General features: G+C 38.8%; 2 protein-coding genes across 2 annotated transcripts; both read right to left on the bottom strand.

Moving 5' to 3' along the window:
* Positions 1–225: 225 nt before the first annotated feature.
* nabp1b (nucleic acid binding protein 1b) lies at positions 226–3,304 on the bottom strand. The gene is made up of 6 exons (XM_079884474.1): positions 3,126–3,304; positions 2,105–2,243; positions 1,934–2,005; positions 1,771–1,858; positions 1,629–1,692; positions 226–415 (listed from the first exon to the last, which is right to left on the bottom strand). The coding sequence occupies exons 1-6, from the start codon at positions 3,217–3,219 to the stop codon at positions 228–230; spliced, it is 645 nt and encodes a 214-aa protein (XP_079740600.1). The 5' UTR covers positions 3,220–3,304; the 3' UTR covers positions 226–227.
* Positions 3,305–5,457: 2,153 nt separating this feature from the next.
* On the bottom strand, positions 5,458–20,473 carry cavin2b (caveolae associated protein 2b). Its single transcript, XM_079883431.1, has 2 exons — positions 19,504–20,473; positions 5,458–7,549 (listed from the first exon to the last, which is right to left on the bottom strand). The coding sequence occupies exons 1-2, from the start codon at positions 20,059–20,061 to the stop codon at positions 6,674–6,676; spliced, it is 1,434 nt and encodes a 477-aa protein (XP_079739557.1). The 5' UTR covers positions 20,062–20,473; the 3' UTR covers positions 5,458–6,673.
* Positions 20,474–22,035: the final 1,562 nt, after the last annotated feature.

The following is a 22,035-nucleotide window of genomic DNA, read 5'->3' as shown; positions in this document are numbered from 1 at the left end:
AAATCGCTTACGTCGCTTTAATGGCCCAAACTTGCTATGAAAACACAAATATGACAAGCATGAAATGATTTTAAGCAACTTTATTTGTACACAACTTTGTTCTGCAAAATAACCTCTCATAAATACAGAAAAAGTTCATCTAATACATCATTCAAATAACCCTTAACTAATCAATTGACTGAAAAAAAAGCATTTATAAATAAATACAAAATAGCATTGTCTTGTTCTCATCTCTTCAGTGCTCTGCGAGGATCCCGTCCATAAGTCATGGTGGCAATGGGTTTTGGGCCATGACCTCCACCTGGTACTGAAGAAGCAGTGCCATTCTTCCAATGAGTGCGGTTCAAATGACGCCCACCTTTACCAAAGGTCTCTCGGGGGACAGGAGAAGGAGAAAACACAGCAGAGCCATTGGCTGGGAGGGGCAGAGAGAATGGTACATATTTCAGCTTATTCTGGCCAAGAATCACATATTTATACAGAGAGAGACATCTGACTTGACATGTTAAATGAGCAACCACAGCTTGATTTGTTTTTATCCATTTAATTGTTAAAGGTACACTATGCAACTTTTTCTGTTAAAAATTTACATTTATATAATGAGCAAGTACATCATGAATCCATCTTCCAAAACATGTTTTTGTCTTATCCTGAATCGCTATGGTTCTAAGTGTTTGTATTCAGACTATTTTAGACCGATTGGGAACCAAAAGTGTACTGTACCTTTAAGGAAACAAATGAAAATAAGAAATATGATTCCAGCCTATATCTTGATTTTGAGCTATTTTAGCTTAATTCGTCTCATTTTAAATCATCTTTAAAGGCCCCAATATTCTCCAAGAGAAGTCGAAGAATGAAGAGGTGTGATGTCATTTCAAAACAAATTAGGCCAAAAATAAGTTTGTTTCTAAAGTTCGAAACAGCTTGCGAAATCAAACTTTTTGTAAAAGTTCAGTCCGACTGGTAAACCCCTTCGAACTACCATTGTTCTGTGCCGAGTACATAATAGGTAGGTGTGGATCTGAGGCTCCGCCTTCTTTGACGTGGAATTCTACTCTGTTCATTTCGTCAGACGTCCGCGGTCCACGAATAAAAACATGAGCACACTGGAGAACTGCTTTATAGTAGAAACTGAAGTTGTAATTCTAATTGAGAGTGACACTGAAACTGTTTTTCATGTAAGCTGCTTGCTGTAAAGCAATATATTGTATAAATTGCTATATAAATAAATGTGACGAGACTTTACCGGAGTGCCGAATTATAGAGCTGGTGCAAACATATCCACATCGCTATGATCAGATGCTTTCTTGTCTGCTATTTTCTCTCCGCTGTCATTTTTTAAGAGTTTATTTTGTTATTGAGAGCAGCGCTTATATATTCATCTAAATGCCACTCTCAACAGCGTCGGGATGTTCGCTAACAGTACATTGCTGCAAAGGTATTTCAAACTTCCATAAGCAAAGAATGAAAATTAACTTCACGCTGAGTTTATCGGGGCCTTAAGCCATCTTGCATCTTGGAAATATGCTGAGACCCCCTTACGGGTTCCAGGCTCCTGAATTAAATATGATTATTTGCAATAAATACTGCCTTTGTTAAACAATCGTTCAAGGTTCTACAGTGTCAACCTGTAGGTACAGCTGGTCCGGGATTCAGTATACTAGGAGCGCTGCCATGAGCTTCTGTTTTAACCTGTTAAGAGATAAAACAGACACTCATTCTACGCTCATCTCACTGTTCATGGCCTCTGAGCTGTATTTTTGCACTCACGTGGGTGTTGTTTATTTGGTTGATTTTTGCCAGAACCTCTGGGTTGGGCTCACTGAAATTTGGCACCTCCGAGAATATCATACAGAACCTTTGATAGATGCAAGAAGGTACTGGTTATTGCAATCATCATTGTTTCAGAGAACTTCAGAGTGTGAAGACCTACTCTCCGATCTTCTGGAGGTCCCCTGTTCTCCCAATATACAGTGTAAGACATCCTTTGAACAGAGATGCGTATCTGAAATCAAATGTAATTTTCTTTAACACGATGAAAAGGCTTTATTATGATTCGAAGCATTACTATTATTATTAAAAGCCTAATAAACTTTCCTCCCACCCTCGATTGAGTCGGATGATGTCTCCGGTTTGTATCAAGCTGCCCACCTCGTCCCACACTGATATGGTGATGCTTCCGGTCCTGTCAGCTACTTTACATGAACGCACTTCGTGTCCGTCCTTTGTCTTAGACACTCGACCTGGTATATTTTGTTAAAGAAGCACAAACAAGGAACACACTTAAATGTAAGGCAATTGGCGAAGGCAAATTAGCTTTCCAACTAATTTTCATGACTTTAAAAAAAAGGAAAATCTTTTCTTCCCTATTGTGATGTAGGGTAGGCTATATCCGAGTGAAAGGCTTAAAAAGGGGCAAAAAAAAGGGATATAGATCTATATAGATCAGTGGGCAGGACTTGATTTTGTCCATCGAGAACTGATTGGATCGTTGTGGTTTGCTATTGCAGTGATCTCATGTGAGTGACAGGTTGTCCCGCCCTTGCGCCAGTAAAAACGTCATCAGAAAAGAGAAGAGATGTCACTGCAAGAAGGAGGGGAAGTTATTTTGATCAAAGATTATGAGGGCACATTAATTAAAAATATAGGCTAATGTTCACGGATAAATCATTTGTAATTGTGCAATATTCCATAAAAAAATAAGAATGTCAATTTTGATTTCATGGTGACTTTAAACAACACTGAAATTCATTAATTTAAACACAACTCTGTAACCGTGACTGAAATAGCTCACTCCTTCACACATTTGGCTACTAATGCCTATATGAATGATTCATTCAGTACGCCATTGTGACTCAGGTCAAACGACTCACAGAAAAGACCCAATTCAAAAGAAAAGTCGTTCACGGATTCACTACTGAAAAAAAATGTTGACTAATATCTTTTTTTATGGAAGTCAGCACGGACTTCAAGAATTGTAAGACATTATACTAATCTTATTTGAAGTTATATATTGCTACATTAAACTCTGTGTGAGCACAGAAACATTTAAAAAATGAGGACAGCAACGCAATCGTACAGGCCGCGTTTGGTCGTTAAAAAGCAAACGTTTCCCACTGACTTACCAGTTTCCAGGACGATGAAAACCAAATTAATATTTTTTAATCCAGGTTTGAGGTCTTTAATCAGACACACACTTTCGTTCAACGGGTTTGCCATTATAAAACAAGTGGGGGAAAGTTAAAGGAAATCCAATTCAGTCAAACTGCCAGCCACCTTGGATCACCTAAGATGACTGATTGTGCCAGGTATTTATATAAGCTACCTGAATGAAATCAGATTTTAACGAATGTTCCAAAAGAAACGTTCCCCTTTAAAACTGCATAAGAACAATTCAGCCTTATTAACATATTAACAAAGGAAGGAAAGGAAAAACAACAGTAAATTTTCCTGTAAGAGCTCAAGTGATTAAAGTGATGTTCGCAAATCAGTTTATTTGTGCGTTTTGTGTGGTTTGAATTAGTTTGAAAAGTTCCACGCTTATAGTGGAATCAAAACTAAATATCGTCACGAACAGGATTCGAACCTGTGCGGGGAAACCCCATTGGATTTCGAGTCCAACGCCTTAACCTCTCGGCCACCGTGACTGTGTACTGAAGTGATGTGAAAAACGCGCTATCTACTAATTTATTTATTACACCGTGATTTTATTGAGCAAGTTAAACTTCTTCTTTTTTTTTAGTTTGAATGAATTAAAATATAGAAAATGTAAACGGGGAATTGTTTAATCGTATAATGATACAATGATATATATAAGCATTCATTTCGCTTGTTTCGTTTTCTGCTGTTTTAATTGAGTCCTCATAACGCCAGATGGCGCTAGTGCCCAAGGAGTTTTTCAAGTGTCATAGAGGGCGCGTTTTCAATTTGACCACTCTTCACGTTGAAACAAAAAGAATTACGACATACAATTAGTTAATATGAATGTTCAGGAACAGATATTTCAAATGCCATACAGTACAGCTCTGACAAGAAAGGTATAAATCAACAATTCACCTGACCGTTTCCATGGCTCTGCAGTTAAGAAGCATGTTATATGTTTCTAGCATGTTATATGTTTGGCAACAGTTCTTCTAACCCTAAATGATGGAGTGTGTAGCTTTTCATTTCTTAAACAACTATGTAGGAAGACACATCGTGGCCAAATTCCAGGATGACAATGTCAAGATTAATCAGGCTCAAATTGTGAAAGAATGGTTGGGATGAGCATGAAGAATCATTTTCACACATGAATTGACACCTCTGAGTCCAGACCTTAAATTCATTCAATTCAATTCAAGTCTTTGGGATGTGCTGGAGGAGACTTTACAGAGTGCTGGACTCTTGCATTGTCAATACAAGATCTTGACCAAAAATGTATGCACCTCTTGATTGAAATATTTCCATCAAGAGGAATATGGCTATGATGTGTCTTCCTACATGGTTGTTTAAGAAATGGAAAGCTACACACTCATATGACATGCTATAAACATAATAATCACTGTAATAATCACTTTTTTTTTCTTGGCCAGCCAATTCTACTTCAATATAGCATATTAAGCATCTAATAAATGTCTGTTTAAGGTATTCAAAGTCTAGGTTTGAGTCTGTTTACGGTCATAATGTCATACGGATTACTTAAGGAAAAAAAAACAGGTCTTTGAAAGCATACTAAATATTCAAAGGAACAAGATAGACATGAAAAGGCATGTTTCAAAGTTTTTATTTATTTGCATTATAAGAACAATTTGAACAGAGCGTGAAACAACTTGGTAAACAGGTGTTACAGAAACAAGGTCTCTGCTAACTGAGCCATTTTCTTTGGCGTGAATCATAATGTTTCTAAAATATAACCAAGACAACATATAGCTCTCGTATATATTATGAAGTCATTGATGCAATTAACATCTTAAAGAATATGCAAATACAGATTAGGGATTACAAGCATCAGCAAAAATTAGTTAAAAATCTGTTATATTTTAAAGAAGTAAAACCTCATCCCTTTTCAACTAAAAGAGACATCCACCCAAAGCGAAGATACACACTTTTATGTTTTTGTTCAGCACTGGAATACTGAAATGAAAATATGCTGGAAATAAACACAAAAAAAAAAATCCCACTTGCTCTGACTTATAATAAACACATATGAGAACCAAACTCTATTCTCATTGCCTCACAATATCAACAATATCAAATCAGACTTGATTGGTCAGTGCTGCTCCTCATGGTTTTCTTTATCCGCTGACAGCACTATTTTATTTATGGATTTGTATAATAGCGAGTGATGATGTGTGCACAAATATCAGTTAACTGCATTTATTCCAAAGTGATGAGGGGGGTTTTGTATTTGCCCTTGTGTTATTCAGTTCTCACATTTTTTTTTGAAACTCCAGTACAACAATCCAAACAGAATTTCACTTTTCATACCTTTTCAGTTCTCCACCACTTTCCACACTTCTCTGGCTAATTTGCATGCATCGTCTCCTTCATCACTTTCAGACATATGCCTGTAATCTAGACTGGCTTCACAGTGCCTGTTTCTCAGCCAGCACAATGCCAACGGGATCTTGAGAAATGGTCTCTGAAAAGAGCCGTACATCAAAAGCAGGAATGCTTTCTGAGTAAAGGTCCGAGACATATGTGGAGCTCAGGGGAGACCAGGATCCCCCACATAAGCTGCATTCCAGATTTAAAGCGTGTGCTCACTCAGGACAGAAAAAGGTTATCTAAATGTTTATTAGCCACTACGAAGCAGAAATCAGAAATTATATTTGTAGTTTAGTTTAGGACAATACACTAGCTTTCTCACATCTTTTGGTCTCTATGTTTATGGGTTCACAGTACACTTAAAATTTAATATTGAGTACACTTTTTTGATAAATACAGAGAGAGAACATGGCAGTATATTTGTGCTGTTTAATCTCTAAAACAAAACTATGGAAGCTTGTTTCTGCCACAGAATCAAATGATTTAAAAGACGATTGCGACTTTTTATCTAGCGAAAAAAAAGTCTGATTTGTGAGATAAAAAGTAAAATTACCGTTTTTATTTTTTAATCTGTGGTGCAAACAAGCTTCCATACAAAACCTAATTGGATCTTGGTTGCATGAAGTTAATATCACTTTCAGCTGTGCACAGGCTGTTCCAGAAGAAATTAATTGTGGGATTGTGGGATGAAAACCAGGGTATGGTCAAAACATGTCCATTGAATAGATGGGCTGTGCTTGGCATCCATTGAATCCTTTGGCTGTAAGCGATTTGTTTTCCTTCGCCAACTTTCTCAGCTGACAGGTAGTCACCAGAGGAAGACAGAATGTCCAGTAATCCCAGCTGGAGTGGGTTTCTCACAAGCGTAAGTTTTGTAACAGAGTGTTGGATAAGACTAACTGATATGACTGCTTTCACATTCACTTCTGCTAAAAGACTAGGGACTAACAACAGCGATATGGGATTTATAAGCAAATGTCATATAGTTCATGAATTTTGCCTTTGAATGGACTGTATTGTAAGTCTATTTTCTGCAAGGACAGGCCAGATGTCTGGGTTCTTGATGGGGATGGCTGGCACTGATAAGGGAGAGAGTGTTTTCTCAGCTTAGGAGGGTGTCCTAGGGCTGGAATGGAGGGTCAGGACATTAGGATGCTTGTCCTACAGCAACACCCTCAGCTTGGCCTGCAGCTTCTGCTAGAGGGAGGTCTTCACTCTGCACTCTTTCCTTTCCCTTTTCTTCCTCTCCTTCCTCTTCATCCTCTTCCTGTAAAGCACTGTGGGACATCACTATCTTGGAGGCGTCCTGGGGCAGGGTTGCAGAGAGAGCATACTCCTCGCTTACATCTTCTGTGATCGACAGCTCAACCTCAGCTGTGCCATTCAGGAAGCTGGGCACCTCATCTTTCTCCATTGCCTCCACAGCTGCCTTTACTTCCTCCCGTCCTGGTTCAAGATGGGAGTGAACTTCTTTGAAGGACAGGTTTTCAGTCGGGCTCTCAATAGGGGCCAGTTCGATGGAGGCAACAGCACTTGGCGAGCTCTCCGGTTGAGCTGAGTCCTCAGACTCTGGTTCCCCGTCCCCACTGCGGTTCTTCTTGATGTTGAAGGTTAGAGGAGAGACCTTGAAAGAGGTGCTCTTGGCACTAGGGCTCTTCTGGTGGTTCGGTGTCAGACTCTTCTTGATTTTATCACGCTTCTCTTGGGACACAATCTTGTTCATCTTCTTCTCAATGTTCTGCCTGGAGAAAGCCTTCTTCAGGCTGTCCACTTTCTTCAGACTGGAACGCTTGATCTTCTCAGCTCGAGATTTTTCAACTCTGGTTTCAGCTTCGAGATCCAAAACCCTCAAAATGTCATCCTCATCCTCTTCTGGTCCCTGCTCCTCATCCGAGGAGAGAGTGATGGTCTGAAGGCCCTCCTCTTGAGAACGGTTGGTATCAATGGCCGGGGTCTCCTCTTCCAGTTCAGGTAACGGTGCAGGATCCTTCACAAAGACACTTGAAGGGATTTCATTTTCCTCCTGCACAAAACAAATGAAAAAACAAAAAGAATAAATTATACAGTTCTGCCCATTCACAGAGTTATTTTCACACCACATATGATTGCACCACAAGTTTAATGCTATAAGCTATATAATGCTATATTTGATTGCTAAAGCCATATTATTGTAATACGCAATGGTTTCCACACAGAGGAATCCAAGTCAGTGCCGAATTAGCTGCCTGCAAGATTTGTATTTGGTTCCTTGGCAACCGGACTCTAAGAATGCTTATGATACAGCTGTCATGTGTTTGTGGGAGATATCTTCAATAGTTTCTACATAACATCATTTCTCTATTAATGCCTTTAAGAAAGTCTTAAGATAATCAATCTTAAGACTTAAGTTTAGGTCTTCTTTTTAATCAGGATTTTAGAACAGGGTAAAAAGCTTTATGGTAAAGTCTGTAGCTTAGTAGCAAATTGAATTAATCTGACAAATTAATTCAAATAAACATAAAACCTCTGAAACCTCTCTGAAAATCTGTGTATTGGCCAGATCAAAATCACTGAGAAAAAAAATCTTCTTATAATGTACAACAGGACATTTCCAGAGTTTTGTCTGTGGCTTTACAGCAGCCATTATGAAAGGGTTTGAAACAGTTGAACACACTTTTTGCTCTTAAAAAGTATACTGCCAAAGAAATGTTCTTCATCAACACACCGTGACCTTTTATCATAGTTTCAAGAATTTGTCTTTTAAAAGATGATGCAGTGTCGAAAATCTTCAAGCTCATTCTGCTCAGCTTGTAATATGAAGTACTATATGGAGTGTTGATGTGTAGTGTGGATATACATTCCTTTAAATGACACAAGGGAACAAGAACATTTGGTGTGAAAAACATTGTGTACAGACCCTCTTTTCCCTGCTGGAGACAATCATAAAGGCTGAAGAATAGCGAGACGATTGGGAAGGAAGGCCAGGCATGACCCTACACAGCTCATATCAGAGTTTCCACTGAGTTTTGGAGGACAGCCAGGACAGAAAGAGAGCAAGAGTTGGGCAATTGGAAAGAGAGAGAGAGAACAGAAAGCAGGGAAGTCTGGTGTAGAGCTTTGGAAGGGAGTATAGGATGAGAGTCAGGAAGCATTTGGGGTGGAGTGTAGCAATGGGGACACCTGGACAGAAGCCCTGTTTGTCCACCCCCCACACCCCCCACCCCACCCCCACCCATCAGAATGTTCCATGGCATGTCAGAAATTCAAAGGAGAGCCTGAGAGCCTCGCTCTCTTAGCGATAAGACTCTAAATTCTGATACGGATGAGGTCACGTCAAACAGGAAACCTCCCAGTTAATCACTTTAACTACACTGTTTTCGATCAGTCTGAAATGTATAAGCACACAAAAATGTACTGGATTTGTACAAATGTACTATGAATGCAGATACCCCCTATTTTCGGGCATACAGTACATGTACATATGCTTAAAGGGTCATGAAACAGTAAACTACATTTTTTGACAAGATTTTAACAGAAGTATGTTGCACATCACAGAAGAGAATGTTACCATACCATCGATTAGTTTTAATTGTAGGGGAAAACTGGTTAATTTGAAGCTGTTTGAATCAGACGCTGTTGTTGTGTTTTCAGTCTGCCTTCTTCCCCCTCCACTCTCAGCGTACCACGCCCACTTTTGGTGCATTTTTCAAAATTGTGGTGAGAACTAACAGGTGCTAAAACGGTGTTTCATTTACCCTTTAAAGGGTAGTTTATGCAGGAATCAGGTGTGTGCCTTTTTAATAGTTTTCCTATGTAAACATACTAGACTGCTGCTTACTTCTCAGTAGAAATGGCATAAGTTAATTGACATTTATTTAAATGATCAGAATGTCTCTCGTTTGCTCCATCAGGCTCCATTTTATTCTTTTTGTGAACCCCCAAACCTCACAGAAGTGAGGTATCATGCAGCAAAGGATATATCTAAACTCTCTTCAAAAGGCGAAGAGATGAAGGAATCTTAGTTGACAGAATGTTACGCAAACACTGAATTCGAACCTGCCTTGATTCCTCTTATCTCTTTATACTGCCTGCACAGAGCCTTAATGTTCACATCTGCTTTTCTAACATGATAGAAAGGTTGTGTTCCCCTCTGAACCCCCTGTTGTAACTCTGGCCTCTGAAGCTCTCTGTGTGTGAGGGAATGCGAGTTTGGCCTGTCAAAGTGGAGGGAGAGATTTGACCTAACAGAAGAGAACTAACAAAAAGGATACATAATGACTGACGGTAATCCCTGTGGATATATGCAACATGCTAAATCAGGGGTGAAATACCGCTTTTGGGATTTAGTAGATCTGTCCACCCATGAAAGAGCTTTACTTTGGAAGGCAAATATGGATCAAAGGTATTGGTATGATATTGCTGGCACAGTCTGAGAATGAATCTGGCGGAGTGTCCTGCAAACTTTAACACGGAATTTCCATGTTCCATCAGTCTCTCATCAGAGTTACCACAGCAAATAAAAAACTTGGATACTTGGAGTTAAAAACATAGTAGAAAACAGTGTGACATAACATTGGCTGAAATCTTATATGTGAAAGCAAAGGGTTGGATAGGTTTTACATTGCAGATTTCTTTGTTGAAGTATTAGCCTACTTTCTGTTGTGATAGGGTTGTAAGAGGTGTTTTTTGGTGAGGAGCAGCTAGTTTTAGGAGTAACTTGAAGCATGCGTTTAAAAATAAGCATAAAAAAAAAGTTGAAGCGATGCCAAATGATAAGATTTTGTGAATCAGAAAGAAGAATCACAAGGGAAATTTTAGAAGGGGAACTTGTGAACAAAATGAGCTGTAAAAATAAAAGAACAGATATACTGTACACAGTCTTGTATAACAGTGATAATGCCTGTGATATTTGGCATGCCAGATTTTCTTTTCAGCTCCAACAGATCATGAATTAGATAATAATGAATGCAATTCATTTATAGCACCAAGTTAAAATTGTTACCATAGCAAGATCAAATAAACACGTTTTCTTCCTTCAGGGTCATACTTACAAATATTAGTATTACTCTGTATAATTTTTACTCAAACTATTATGAGCTTTTACTACATTAAGAAACCTGAAAACTTGTAGGACCATTAGAATTGTGGCATTGTGAAAGTTATTGTGAACATTGTACATTTAAACGTACAAATAGCCAGTACAACAAGCAATATAATGTCCTATAATTCATTAATAAAATATCTTTAGATAAATTAGTTAGAATTAGATCAAATATCTTTAAAATACAATAATGAGACTGAGACTGTTTTGCATAATCCTTTCATGTTCATTGAAATATGTCACTTTGAATAATACAGTATGTTTATTAGAAAATATTTTCCTTTTTTTTTGTATTAATATAGAGAGATTGACCCTTTAAGTCCAAGGCTTTTTTGGTAAAACTTAGATTTTATTGCACAATTTACTCAAAACTCTGAGGAGTCAATGCTGTGTATTGAGTTTCTGTGTTGTTTGGATGCTTTTGACATTGCTCTTTGTTTGTATTTGCATGTTTTCAAGTACTGTCCTCAAGTCTCTAAGTGGCAATCTGTAGCTCAAATTGCTAATTTGGTAAAGAAAATGCACTGAGCTACTGGACTAGCCTGTGTGGCAAGAAGAGTGTCTATCAACAGCCACTAAACTTTGTAGTTTTAACTGTAGATGGTCTCTGAGAATGAGAGTATGTGTTGACATTTTTTTATATGTCTGAGAGCAGCTTGCGTAATTGTGCTGTTTAATGTGGACAGTTTATCTTGACAGGTTAACCAGGTTCAGGCGTGTCTTCGGAACCACTGTATTTGAAATAACTTTAGATGAACTGCTTATGCTGATGGCAAAAACAGAAAGTAACAAAAGCCCCTCAAATTAAGTATTAAATACCATCGAGCTGTTATAAACAGGGTAAAGAATCCCTCCGCATGGCCTCCAGAGACACAAGTTCCTGTTGTTTTCTCAGTGGGGAACCAAACAGTTCATTCCATGCATTCTGCCTTGTAGGTATGAGATCTGGAAATGACTTGTAAATGACTATAGCCTCCTCTACATCTACATCGTCTTCATATTCTTGGTTGTGTTTTAGAAAGTGTTGTCACTAAAGAGCATGATTACCTCACGCTGCGCAGCCTGTCAAATGATACTCTAGGTTTGATTCATTTGCTTACTAAACCGGTCCCTCTCGCCTTGGGCAATGTAGGCGCTTATGATAGCTGAGTTGATATATGTTTTCTCATATATGCACTATAATATAAGAGGATCTCACAAGAGGTAAATTTCTGTTACAGTTTATGGTTATTAAAGGAATCCATTTTTAGAGAGCATGTTTTGGTAAACATTGTGAGTGTGAGTCATTGCATACAATGCATGCTTTGTGCCTGTTCTCTTTGTGCAAGAATAGACTGGGTTTTATTTGATGTTTATTTGACCAGATGTGGTCCTAATAGACGCATATTACTCTTTGCCTGCTATTACTCAAGTTTCTCAGAGTCTTAAAGTGATAGTTCACCCATAAATGTAAACTCCATTAACTCACTCGCATGTTGTTCCAAACAACAAAAAGCTACAAAAGACTATCTTGCCCTTTCTTTTCAATATAATTAAGTTATATCAACCACATTTTACGGTACTTTTATACTTTAAACTTGAAAACTCTGTTCCTCATGAATAAGGCTAACTTATTCAAAATTTCCTTTTTTGTATTCCTGTAATGATCCCAGACTGGTTTTGTGTGGACTTTTATGTTATTTCCTGTTCTGTACATGTTTTGTAGTCCTTTGTAGTTTTTCTTGTTGATTAGTTATTTTATTGTTCCTAGGTGTGTCTTGTTTGCCAATTACACCTTGTGTATTTAAACCCCAGTGTTTCTTATGTTCCTTGACAAATCTTGTCCTTACGTGGATGTTTTGTTGGGGGTGCTCATTTTGTTTCCCTAGTTTTCTAGTTTCCATGTTTGTTTTAATAATAACAATAATAATAATAATAATAATAATAAGGCAGAGCAGACAGAATGAGCACCCCTACAAAACAACCATGTAAGGACAAGACTCGACAAGGAACATAAGTGTCACGGTTGGCTTAGATAGGAAGATGAAGACAAACAGATTAAGATCAATATACACCTATTTTAATAAAGGTTCTCCAAAGCAGGCAGACAGACAGGCATATTTGTGTTCATAATATAAAGCGATCAGGTCTCTTCAGAAAATGTATATGGATTAGTTTTACGATATCTTAAGAACAACTTTTTGAAGCATCAAAGTGGTAGTTATGTGGACTGTCAATAGAGGGACAGAAAGCTCTCAGATTTCATCAAAAAGATCTTCATTTGTATTCTAAAGACGAACAAAAGTCTTATTGGTTTGGAATGACGTGGGCGAGTAATTAATGACAGAATTTTCATTTTTGGGTGATCTATCCCATTTCAAATTTGTTTGTTGACAAATAGGAATAACCACTTTCATACTGTTTAGGAATTACTTTACAAAGCTGAAATGTATTATTTTATAAAGTGAATTTAAAAAAATATATATTTTTTTTAAATGACTTGACTATATTAGTTTTGACAAGTGTATATACACACACAGACACCTCTCCGTACCATGCTCTCTTCTCTCATTGCTGTCAGCTTTATCAGAGATGCTATCCAGTTGTTTTCCCAATAATTCACTTTACATTCTAAACACACTTGACATACGTGTCACTTTGAGGCCTACTTATGAAGGATTGGGGGGTAAATATTTGCTCAGGGGTGGGGTGTGGAGAGTAAAGAGAGAGTTGAAAGTGGCTGTGTTTGAAGGAGTTGTATATGGTGGAGAATTATTTTCAAGCTCATGAAATGCATTGAAACCGATGCATTGGGACCTCCAGCCCCTATAATTCTCTAAATGTTTTTAATGCTTGCATTTCCCTTCCTGCTGCCCATTAACAACCCATCTGACAGGAAGCAGCTGTTTAACCTCATAAGCTCGCCTGTGTTCTCTGCTTTTGTGTCACACCAAAGGCAGGCCTGTAACCCTATACATTCTCTATCTCTTTCAAAAATACACAGTGATTTTTGCAACACACTGAAAGAGAGGGAGAGAAAAGAAAATGGGTATATTTTTGCGTGGAGTGTTTAGTAGTACTATTTTAAAACTACGTTTTTTGTAGTGTGACCATAGTTCAACTGTTTCCATTATAGTGTTTTCCAAGTAACAATACATTTTTTCCAAGCTTGTTTCAAAAAACAAAAAAGGTAAATGTGACTTTTTATCTCACAATTCTGACTCGCAATTGTGAGTTTATATCTTATATATCTTTATATACTTCTCAGAACTTGCAATATATATAAACAATAAATAAAACAGTAAGTTTCAATTACCTTTTATTTATTAGGCAGAAACAAGCTTCCATTAGTATCATGATGACAAAGTACTGTTTTTTTCTCTCTGTTTCAGAGACCATTGGTGCTAGTATTTTTCCTACAACTCTTAGTCTAATAGTTGTATAATTTAAAATATATTTTAAAGCTAGGTAGGTCATTTTGTTTGTAGCTTTTGGTATACTTTTGCTAACGACTTTTTCTAAAGGTTGTCTTGACTGTAGTTGAACTGCTATACATTGTGTAATTTGTACTGTAGCTTGTTTAGCTATAGGTTCAACACTATTTGTGTTCACAAGAAATGTACTGTGTGTGTGTGTGTGTTTGAGTGTGTAAGAAGTCAGGCGGAATAAAATAGTTGGAGCAGGACGGGGTGGGAGAGCTGAGCGGAAGAGGGTTTCCCTCTCTAAAAAAAAGCCCTGGAAAAACTTCATGCAACAATGGCCATGTTTACATGTACACCAACATTCTGATTATTGTCAGGAATCAGAGTAAGGAATTACATGGATTAAGGTGTTTACATGACATGAGCAACCCTCTTAAAACTAAACTATTACAATTATTCAAAGAGAAATGTTTTGTCACATTGATCCGAGTGCGAGAAATTTGATTAAACCCTATGTATATTTAAAACATCTACTGCAATTATGGTTATGAGCACAATCACATTAACAATAATTGTATTCTGTTTTTATTAGTTTCATGAAACCACTGCCACTTATGTGGTAGTTAGTTTTAACTCTAACTATGCTGGTTTAAGAATGATTTTTTTATATCCACTCCTTCTTACATGGCTGTCTAACTTTGCATTCAATTTTCTCTCACGTAATAAAATAATTTCAGGATTTCATGTCCTTTATTCATTCATTCTTTCATTAAGTAGCTGCTGTAATAAGTGGAATAATGTGTAGTGACTGCAGTCAGAAAATCATTATTGCAAAATAAACCCGAACAGGGTGATCAGGAGTCCTGATGTGATTTATTACTTAACCTCTATTCTGAAAGAATAGGTCGATGTAAGATCAGTGTGAAAGGGCATGGTTTTATTGCAGTTTTCTTTGTAAATGATGTGTAGTGTGTCTGCTGTTTCTGGGCGGTTTGCCCCAGTATATAGAATATTGTCCACAGGAGTTCCCATGGCATTGTGAGTGTGTATGGTCTTCCCTCTGTGCTGGCATTGCTCCCTGTCACGGGACACACACAATAACAGCTTTTGTCTCTTCAGTGTGTATGTGTAGCCTATGTGTGTGTGTGTGTGAACTTAGATAGGACCAAAGAGCCAGAACTCTGTCAGTATTCATAACAGTAGTGGCAAAAGGATGTCTGTTTTTTGTAGATAATTACAGTGTATGTCCAGCTCAGGAAGACTCAGTGAGTGTTAAAACCTAAATTTCTGTCAGACACTGGTATACTGTATCACTTGCCTTCATCTGCTTCAGTAATTTAACATTTAGCATATGACGCTATCACAGGTGTGCTTTTGTGCGTGTGTTTTTTAATTTTTTTTATTGTGTGTACATCTTAGTGCATAAATGTTCAGTATGCTTGTACTCAATTTTGATTTGATTGTCAAATACGGATTTACATGATTTGTTTGCATTTCAGTTGATTCATTGTGGCTGTAGAGAAAAGGGAGTGAACACCTGCAGGCAGTGCATTAGACAGCTGTCAGATAACTACAAAACATGAAGCGTATAGAAATGTACTGTGTAAAAACTAAACTGAGAAGTTTTTTATCATTTTTTTTTTACAACATGTGTACAACATGTTCATTCTCCCCCGTGCGTTTAATATAATAGTTATGGCTGGGGGAATTATTATTATTTAAATACAATGCTATTCACAAATTACTCTCATGAGTATTTTTAGTGAATCAAAAACATACAGTGTGACCAGTGCGGCCTGATTCCTGAAACAAGTGATTCTTATAAGCCGTCTTTTAATGAATTAGTTTTAGAATTTAGAATTAGAAGCCTTTATTGATAACCCACCCCTAATAGTTGTTACTAATCTCATGTGCAAAAACATGTTCAGTCCCTTTCATGTAACTCATTTCACATGCTCATTCAGTTTTTAAACCTGTACAGTGAAATGCATCCAGAGGCCACGTTTCCAATAAGGGTGTAAATATTTGCTTGGCTGTTCTTAAATTCTGTTACATTCCGATAGGATTCAATTTAATTATTTTGGTCGTTTTCAACAATATCGCAATGAATTGATATGTAAGGGATAATGTTATCCGCCTCCGCTTCGCGTCGGGGTCCTGATCAGCCTGTCGGGTTGTTTTCGCTATAACAACCGCCTCGCTCTACATTATCCCGCTTATTACATGGCTACCTACCAAATAAATCAATAATTTGACACAAAATATTGATGTAAAAGGAGTTATAAAAACGATTGTATTGCTTCCGCTAAAGAAAATAGTCCGTTCCGTCTCTACGGTTAGAATCCTGCGTCCATAGCAACGCTCTGTTTTTCATGGCAACGGTGTGTTATACTTAGCAGCGGTCTGTTATCAAGAAATAACAGACGAGACCGCATTCTACATTAGAATTCAACCAAGCATGTAATAAATATATATATTTACAGCCCTAATTTCTATATCCTTTCAAAGGAACAATTTAGCTTAACAAATGCCCTGTTCGTTAAAGTCTGTGAATGACTCTGTTTACCTCCTGCTCAGTAAGGCCAGATTTACAGTACAGTGTAACAGTGAATGGTGACCACAACAGTCACACATTTCATATTTGGAAAATAGATAATGCTTTTTATCTGTTAACCTTTGGGTGTTTTGTTGCTGAGGAATGTCCTAAAAAAAAAAAACACCTTTACAGTTGTCATTACAACTGTGTTTTCAGCCCTACTTGAGGCTTTATGACTTGGTTAACTAGCAGTTTATTGCTGTTTCTTTTTTTCTCCTGCGTATTTGAGTTTCTAAGTTCTTAGCTAAGATGGACTTCCTGTTTTTGTTCTAGTGAATTTGTAGCTCTAACATGCAGTTCCATATAGTTTGTTGTCATATGCAGTGTGTCGTGAGAGATGAGATGTGAGTTTGTGTAATTTGCACATACGTTCAAAATATCTCTGAGCAACCATGTTGTAAATCTTTATTGCAATGAAGCCCTTTTCTCATCTAGTCTCATTTTCATATCACCCCCAGTGCACCAGTGGGAACTGTAACAGTAAGCTAAGTTTGGAAAGAGATAATGCCTTTTTGATGGACAATGGAAAACAAACACTATTGTCTCCTTTCTTTCTGCCTACAGGCCTTCTTGCACTGACACTTTTCTCCCCCTCCCTCCCCCCTCTCTCTCCTCTTTCTGGAGAGGCACAGATAGCCTTATTAGGTGATAGTGAAGGGCTAGTTGTAAAAATATTCCATCTTGCACTTTCCTACTCTAAATTTGGCTTTCAGTATGATGAAAATTGAAGCATTATGCACTGATAGTTATGAGATGTTGTGCAGCTATAACACAACCCATATGTTAAGTTGAGAAACACAGGGACAATTAGTTAAATGTGTTCATTGAAAGTTGCATCATGATCAACAATCGCAAATGGAATAATGTTTGATTATAGCAGACTTTACAAGCTCTGTCCTTCTTTTCTCTTTAGTGGCTGTGGTGACCAATGTCTTGATACATGTCTCATGGAGCTCTAATCGATTGTGGTTACTGGCCTATTTATATCATTGGGAGAGTGGGAGAGACTTGCTCCACCTCTGGAATGTGAGCATTTGAGTTTCTGCTTATGCAAGAACAGCGTTCTCTCTTGCGCATGCAGTCTGCCTAAGGGGGAGCCAAGCACCCCTAATCCCAAAGTAGCAGGGGAAGATAAAAGTGAAAAACACAGGCAGAGAGGGTGTGTTGAACACCTGAATGTAGCTATGGAGATGAGGAAATAAAACTGAGAATGTGTTGACTTGACTCTGTGTTGAAACCACAGAGATTTCTGGCTTCACCCGAAAGTCTTTTTCATTTTTTTGTGAAGCTTGTTTGGTAGTATATAAATGTGAAACATTTGGCAGAAGTGACTTGAAAAGTTTCTTTGATTCTCCTGCTGAAGTTGTGTCTGTTTAATCGGCTGAGGATAGTTTCAGTACTGGTCAGATCCTATCATTCCTCAGAAATAAACGTAGGCTACCCCAAGGGACAGCGGAAGGGGGTTTAATGAAGGAACGTTAAAAGACAATGACTGTTAAGGAATGTTTGCGTCTGTCGGGCATGTCTGATGGAAATATAAAAGCACACACTTTCCTTCCATGTCTTCCACTGTCCCACCCATCCTAACTACAAGAACCCCATGGCTGGATTAAACACATTCCCTTAGACCAGACATGTCTGAACTGCATGACAAATGCTTAGAAAATGAAGTTGCGAGCCTGAAATAATTTAGACGAAGAAAATCTCAACTGTCGCACTCTGCAATTAGATTTCCCTGCAAATAAACAACGTAGTTGCCATAGCAACACACACAACATTTTTGGCCAGCTTTAACAAACATCACTCTGTCTGAGACGGCAACTGTAGAAACTGTTCTCAGAAAGAGTGCTCTCACTGTTTAAAGCAGAGTGTAAAAGTTGAGGGCTTTCACACTTTCATCAAAGGCAATTTACCTTCCCATCTTTTTAAACACTCTCTTCGCACAGAGATGGAATGTTGACTTTCTGAAAATGTGTTTCGCTGGGCTCCCTCTCATTCTTTACATCATGCACTTCTACAGTAACCACACAGTTGGTAAGAGAGAGGGGAAAATGGAAGGCCTCTCTCGGCACTCTCTGACTTTGGAATCACTGAGTCATTCGGTTGATTGCAGGTCTTGCAGTAAACAGCAGCTAGCCAGTGTAGCATAGCACATTTCAGCACGGGTCTTCTGACAACAGGATACACATTACGCTGCACTGTTGCTGATCTCTGGACACACCTTCTATTCAAGGCTATTGTGCTTTAAATAATAGCTTTTGGCTAAGCTTCAAAACAAGCCTCCCCTATTGACTCTCTCTCTCGAGCTCTCTAGCTCTCTCTTAGTTTGGAGCCCCAGCTGCTCCCCCCCCCCCCCCCCCCCATATAGGGATGAGTCAAGTACAAAATTTGCAAGGACTTATGATAGTTTTGACTAGGTTTAACCATCCCAGAAGCACTTAACAGTTTCTGTAGTGTTGTCTAAGCTTTTGACCCCAAAGCATTAGCCAATCTATTCCACGCCACCTCATACTGACCTTAAGTGACATCACACCCTCTCACACATTGCTTTCATTTTTACACTCTGAACTATGACCCTTTTCTCCTGCTTTAGAAATGGACCCACCCTGAGGGAGGCACGTGTTAATAAACTAAGATCTGCTAATGACATTTAGATTCATTAGACTCTACTCAGCTGTGTAAGACTGTAATATCGCTGATTGTTAACAGAGTTGGAGACAGCTGAACTTGGTTCAGTGAAATCAGACATGCAACAATGAACCCTCGCACAATGCAATCATTCAGTGTCCTCACCTGAGCATATCAAATACCCCATCACCAACTGCCACCCAACACACACACACACACACACACACACACACACACACACACACACACACGTACACACACTGTACATTTACCTGAAAGATGAGCACTTTGAAGTTGTTCCTCTTGATCAGGGTAGCGTGGTTGGCCTCCAATTTCTTCACTTGGACGGCCTGCTTATCCATCTTGTCCTTGACCTCTTTCATGTGGACGCTGACCTTGCGGCTCTTCTCCAGGAGTTTGCTGACCGTGTTGGAGGTGGAAGTGTGACTCTTGGAGAGCTTGGTCATATCATTCTGGATGCCCCTCACTGCCCCTTCCATCTCGACCTGTCTAATCTCCATCTTGTGCTGGTTCTCTTGCACTGTGTCCAGCATGTTCACCAGCTTATCTAGAAGTGTCAGGACAGTGATGGCATTCACTTGGCCTGTGGGTGAAGCTCCATCTCCAGGTAGAGTGCCTGTGGTGCCCCCAGCCAGAGCTCCAGGGCTACTAGGTTCTCCACTAGTGGCGTAGATAGCGCCAGTGCCCAGCTGGGAGAGGCTATGGGTGGGTGAAGACTGAGTAGGGCTGGGGCTTGGCACCACCAGCTCCTGATTCTCATGTGTGCTGATCATGCTGCTCCTCTCTGCCTGCACTGCATCTTCTCCCATTCTGAGGCTGTTCTTGGTCTCGACAGATAACTTCACTCAGGAAAATTGTCTTGTTCTTTACCTTCTCCTTTAAGTGAGCTGGTCTTGCTGTACCAGGTTCCCCTTCCAGTTGATTTTAGTGCCTCCACGTTCTTAAAGCTTTAATTCCTGTTTACAGGCTTGGGAATAACTTTTCAGCTTCCAGGTTCAGTGTTCCCACCCCTTTTGAAGATAACCACACTCTTACTCTATTCACTCTCTCTCTCTCTCTCTCTGTCTCTCCCTCCCTCTCTGGTGCGATTGGAAGAGCTGCGTAGAGGCTTCCCCACAGCTTAAAAAGGCCATCCACACCCTATGGGGGCGTAGCTAGGTTTCCATGGCATCTAGCCCGGCCCATTGGTGAGGGAGTTATGTGTTTGCATGTGTCAAGTGCGAGTATATGGGTGTGTACAGTGGAACATGAGCAACTCTCTCCACATGGAGTACCTCCCCCTAACTCTCTCTCTCTCTCTCTCTCTCGCTCTCTAGTTCTGTTTATATTGAAGAGAGCAATAGTATATTAAGAGTCATGTTTGCAGAATGAGCTCATCTGTGCCAGAGAAATAAAGAGGGAGAGTAAAAGATAGAGAAAGGAAGATAGAACAAAGGTGTGTGTTTTCCCCCTAGAGTAAAGATTTGCTAAACAACGTTTTGAAGAAGTTTTCTATGTGTGCATAGATGTGCACAATAATGTATGTATATGTTTGCCTGTATTTATTTTGTAAGAGCCTTTTCTTACAGTTGAAGTCATTCAAAGTTTATTCTGGAAAAAATGTCACACAAACAGTTCTCAAGCCGTTTGAGTGGAGTCATTTTTCCTGTCTGCAGTTGTAGCAACAGCATGGCGAAATTTCACATATTCAGAACTGGAAAACTTTGCATTTACATTTCACTATGCAGGGAAATATAGTGAATAATAAAAACACTGTCATCATGAAACCAAATCTTAAAGATGGTGGGAAACCTTCAGTGAAACTTTATTGGGTGTTTGCCTCTTATACACACAAAGACAACGTCTTAATTGCTCCCGTTTCCTCCTTTCTGCATTGTTATACATGCCTCCATTATGTCATCTTCCCTCCTTTTTCCTTTACAGGGTAATGGTTGTGGAAACACAGACTTCTGAGAGAGGAAAAGAGTACATTCACGTTCCCCTTGAACTCTGACCTGTTCTCTGGGGATACTTTACATGCTCAGATGGATTACATAACACATTATCATAGCATACAAGCACATGAATTTTGGCAAAGGTCCATATTGGATTTTCTAAATGCAAAGCAGTTTACAGGCAAGTGTGTGCTTGTTTAGTGTTGGGCTAGTGCAGTAGTAAATAACATGGTCATTTACAACCTGTCATTAATTAGCGAATAGCAGTTTAACATGCATTGCAGTGACAACAAAAGTGGAATTAAGAGACAGATTGAGATATAGGGTGAGAGAAATGCACCTGGAAAGTTCTTCTGCCTGTTAGGATTATGTTTAAAAGGGTGGGGATTCTTGCCTTATCGACTTTTGTCTCCATTGTTTTCATTCCGGGGAACTTGTATCCTGATCTCTTGTTTTTCATGGGAATTTCTCAAAAGGCTTGAAGGTAGGCCTACATAGCTCGGATTATATATCCATTAGAAATGACTCGTCGCCCCCTGGAGAAAACATTATGTAATTGCAACATCAGAGCACAAGTGCAGCACAAAAACAAGACCAATGGAATGTTTGGAATATCACAGCTGCTTCTTTGGAAAGTCTTACAGTGAAGTGACACAAGGTCAGTATATGGCAGTTAATACACCACTACACCCCTTTTACACAATAGGAGTCAAAGAGTATTATTTAAATGAACCCTCACAAAATGCAACCCTCAACCCAAAACAAAATGCTTGTGATATAATTTAATAATGTGACATTCTGGAAAACCTGGGAGGTGAGGAATTAAAACACAGAAGTTACCCAGCTTGT

The sequence above is a fragment of the Squalius cephalus genome, assembly GCF_949319135.1.
Source record: "Squalius cephalus genome assembly, chromosome: 10".
Taxonomy (NCBI): Eukaryota; Metazoa; Chordata; class Actinopteri; order Cypriniformes; family Leuciscidae; genus Squalius; species Squalius cephalus.
This window is presented reverse-complemented; position numbering and strand designations above follow the sequence as displayed.

Excerpts from the sequence above, each read along its gene's own strand:
- nabp1b (XM_079884474.1), bottom strand. The coding sequence starts at position 3,219 with ATGGCAAACCCGTTGAACGAAAGTGTGTGTCTGATTAAAGACCTCAAA. Across the intron at positions 2,244-3,125 it reads TTTCATCGTCCTGGAAACTG|GTCGAGTGTCTAAGACAAAG; the intron begins GTAAGTCAGTGG and ends AAAATATACCAG. Across the intron at positions 1,859-1,933 it reads GACCTCCAGAAGATCGGAGA|GTTCTGTATGATATTCTCGG; the intron begins GTAGGTCTTCAC and ends CATCTATCAAAG.
- cavin2b (XM_079883431.1), bottom strand. The coding sequence starts at position 20,061 with ATGGGAGAAGATGCAGTGCAGGCAGAGAGGAGCAGCATGATCAGCACA. Across the intron at positions 7,550-19,503 it reads TCAAAGTGCTCATCTTTCAG|GAGGAAAATGAAATCCCTTC; the intron begins GTAAATGTACAG and ends TGTTTTGTGCAG.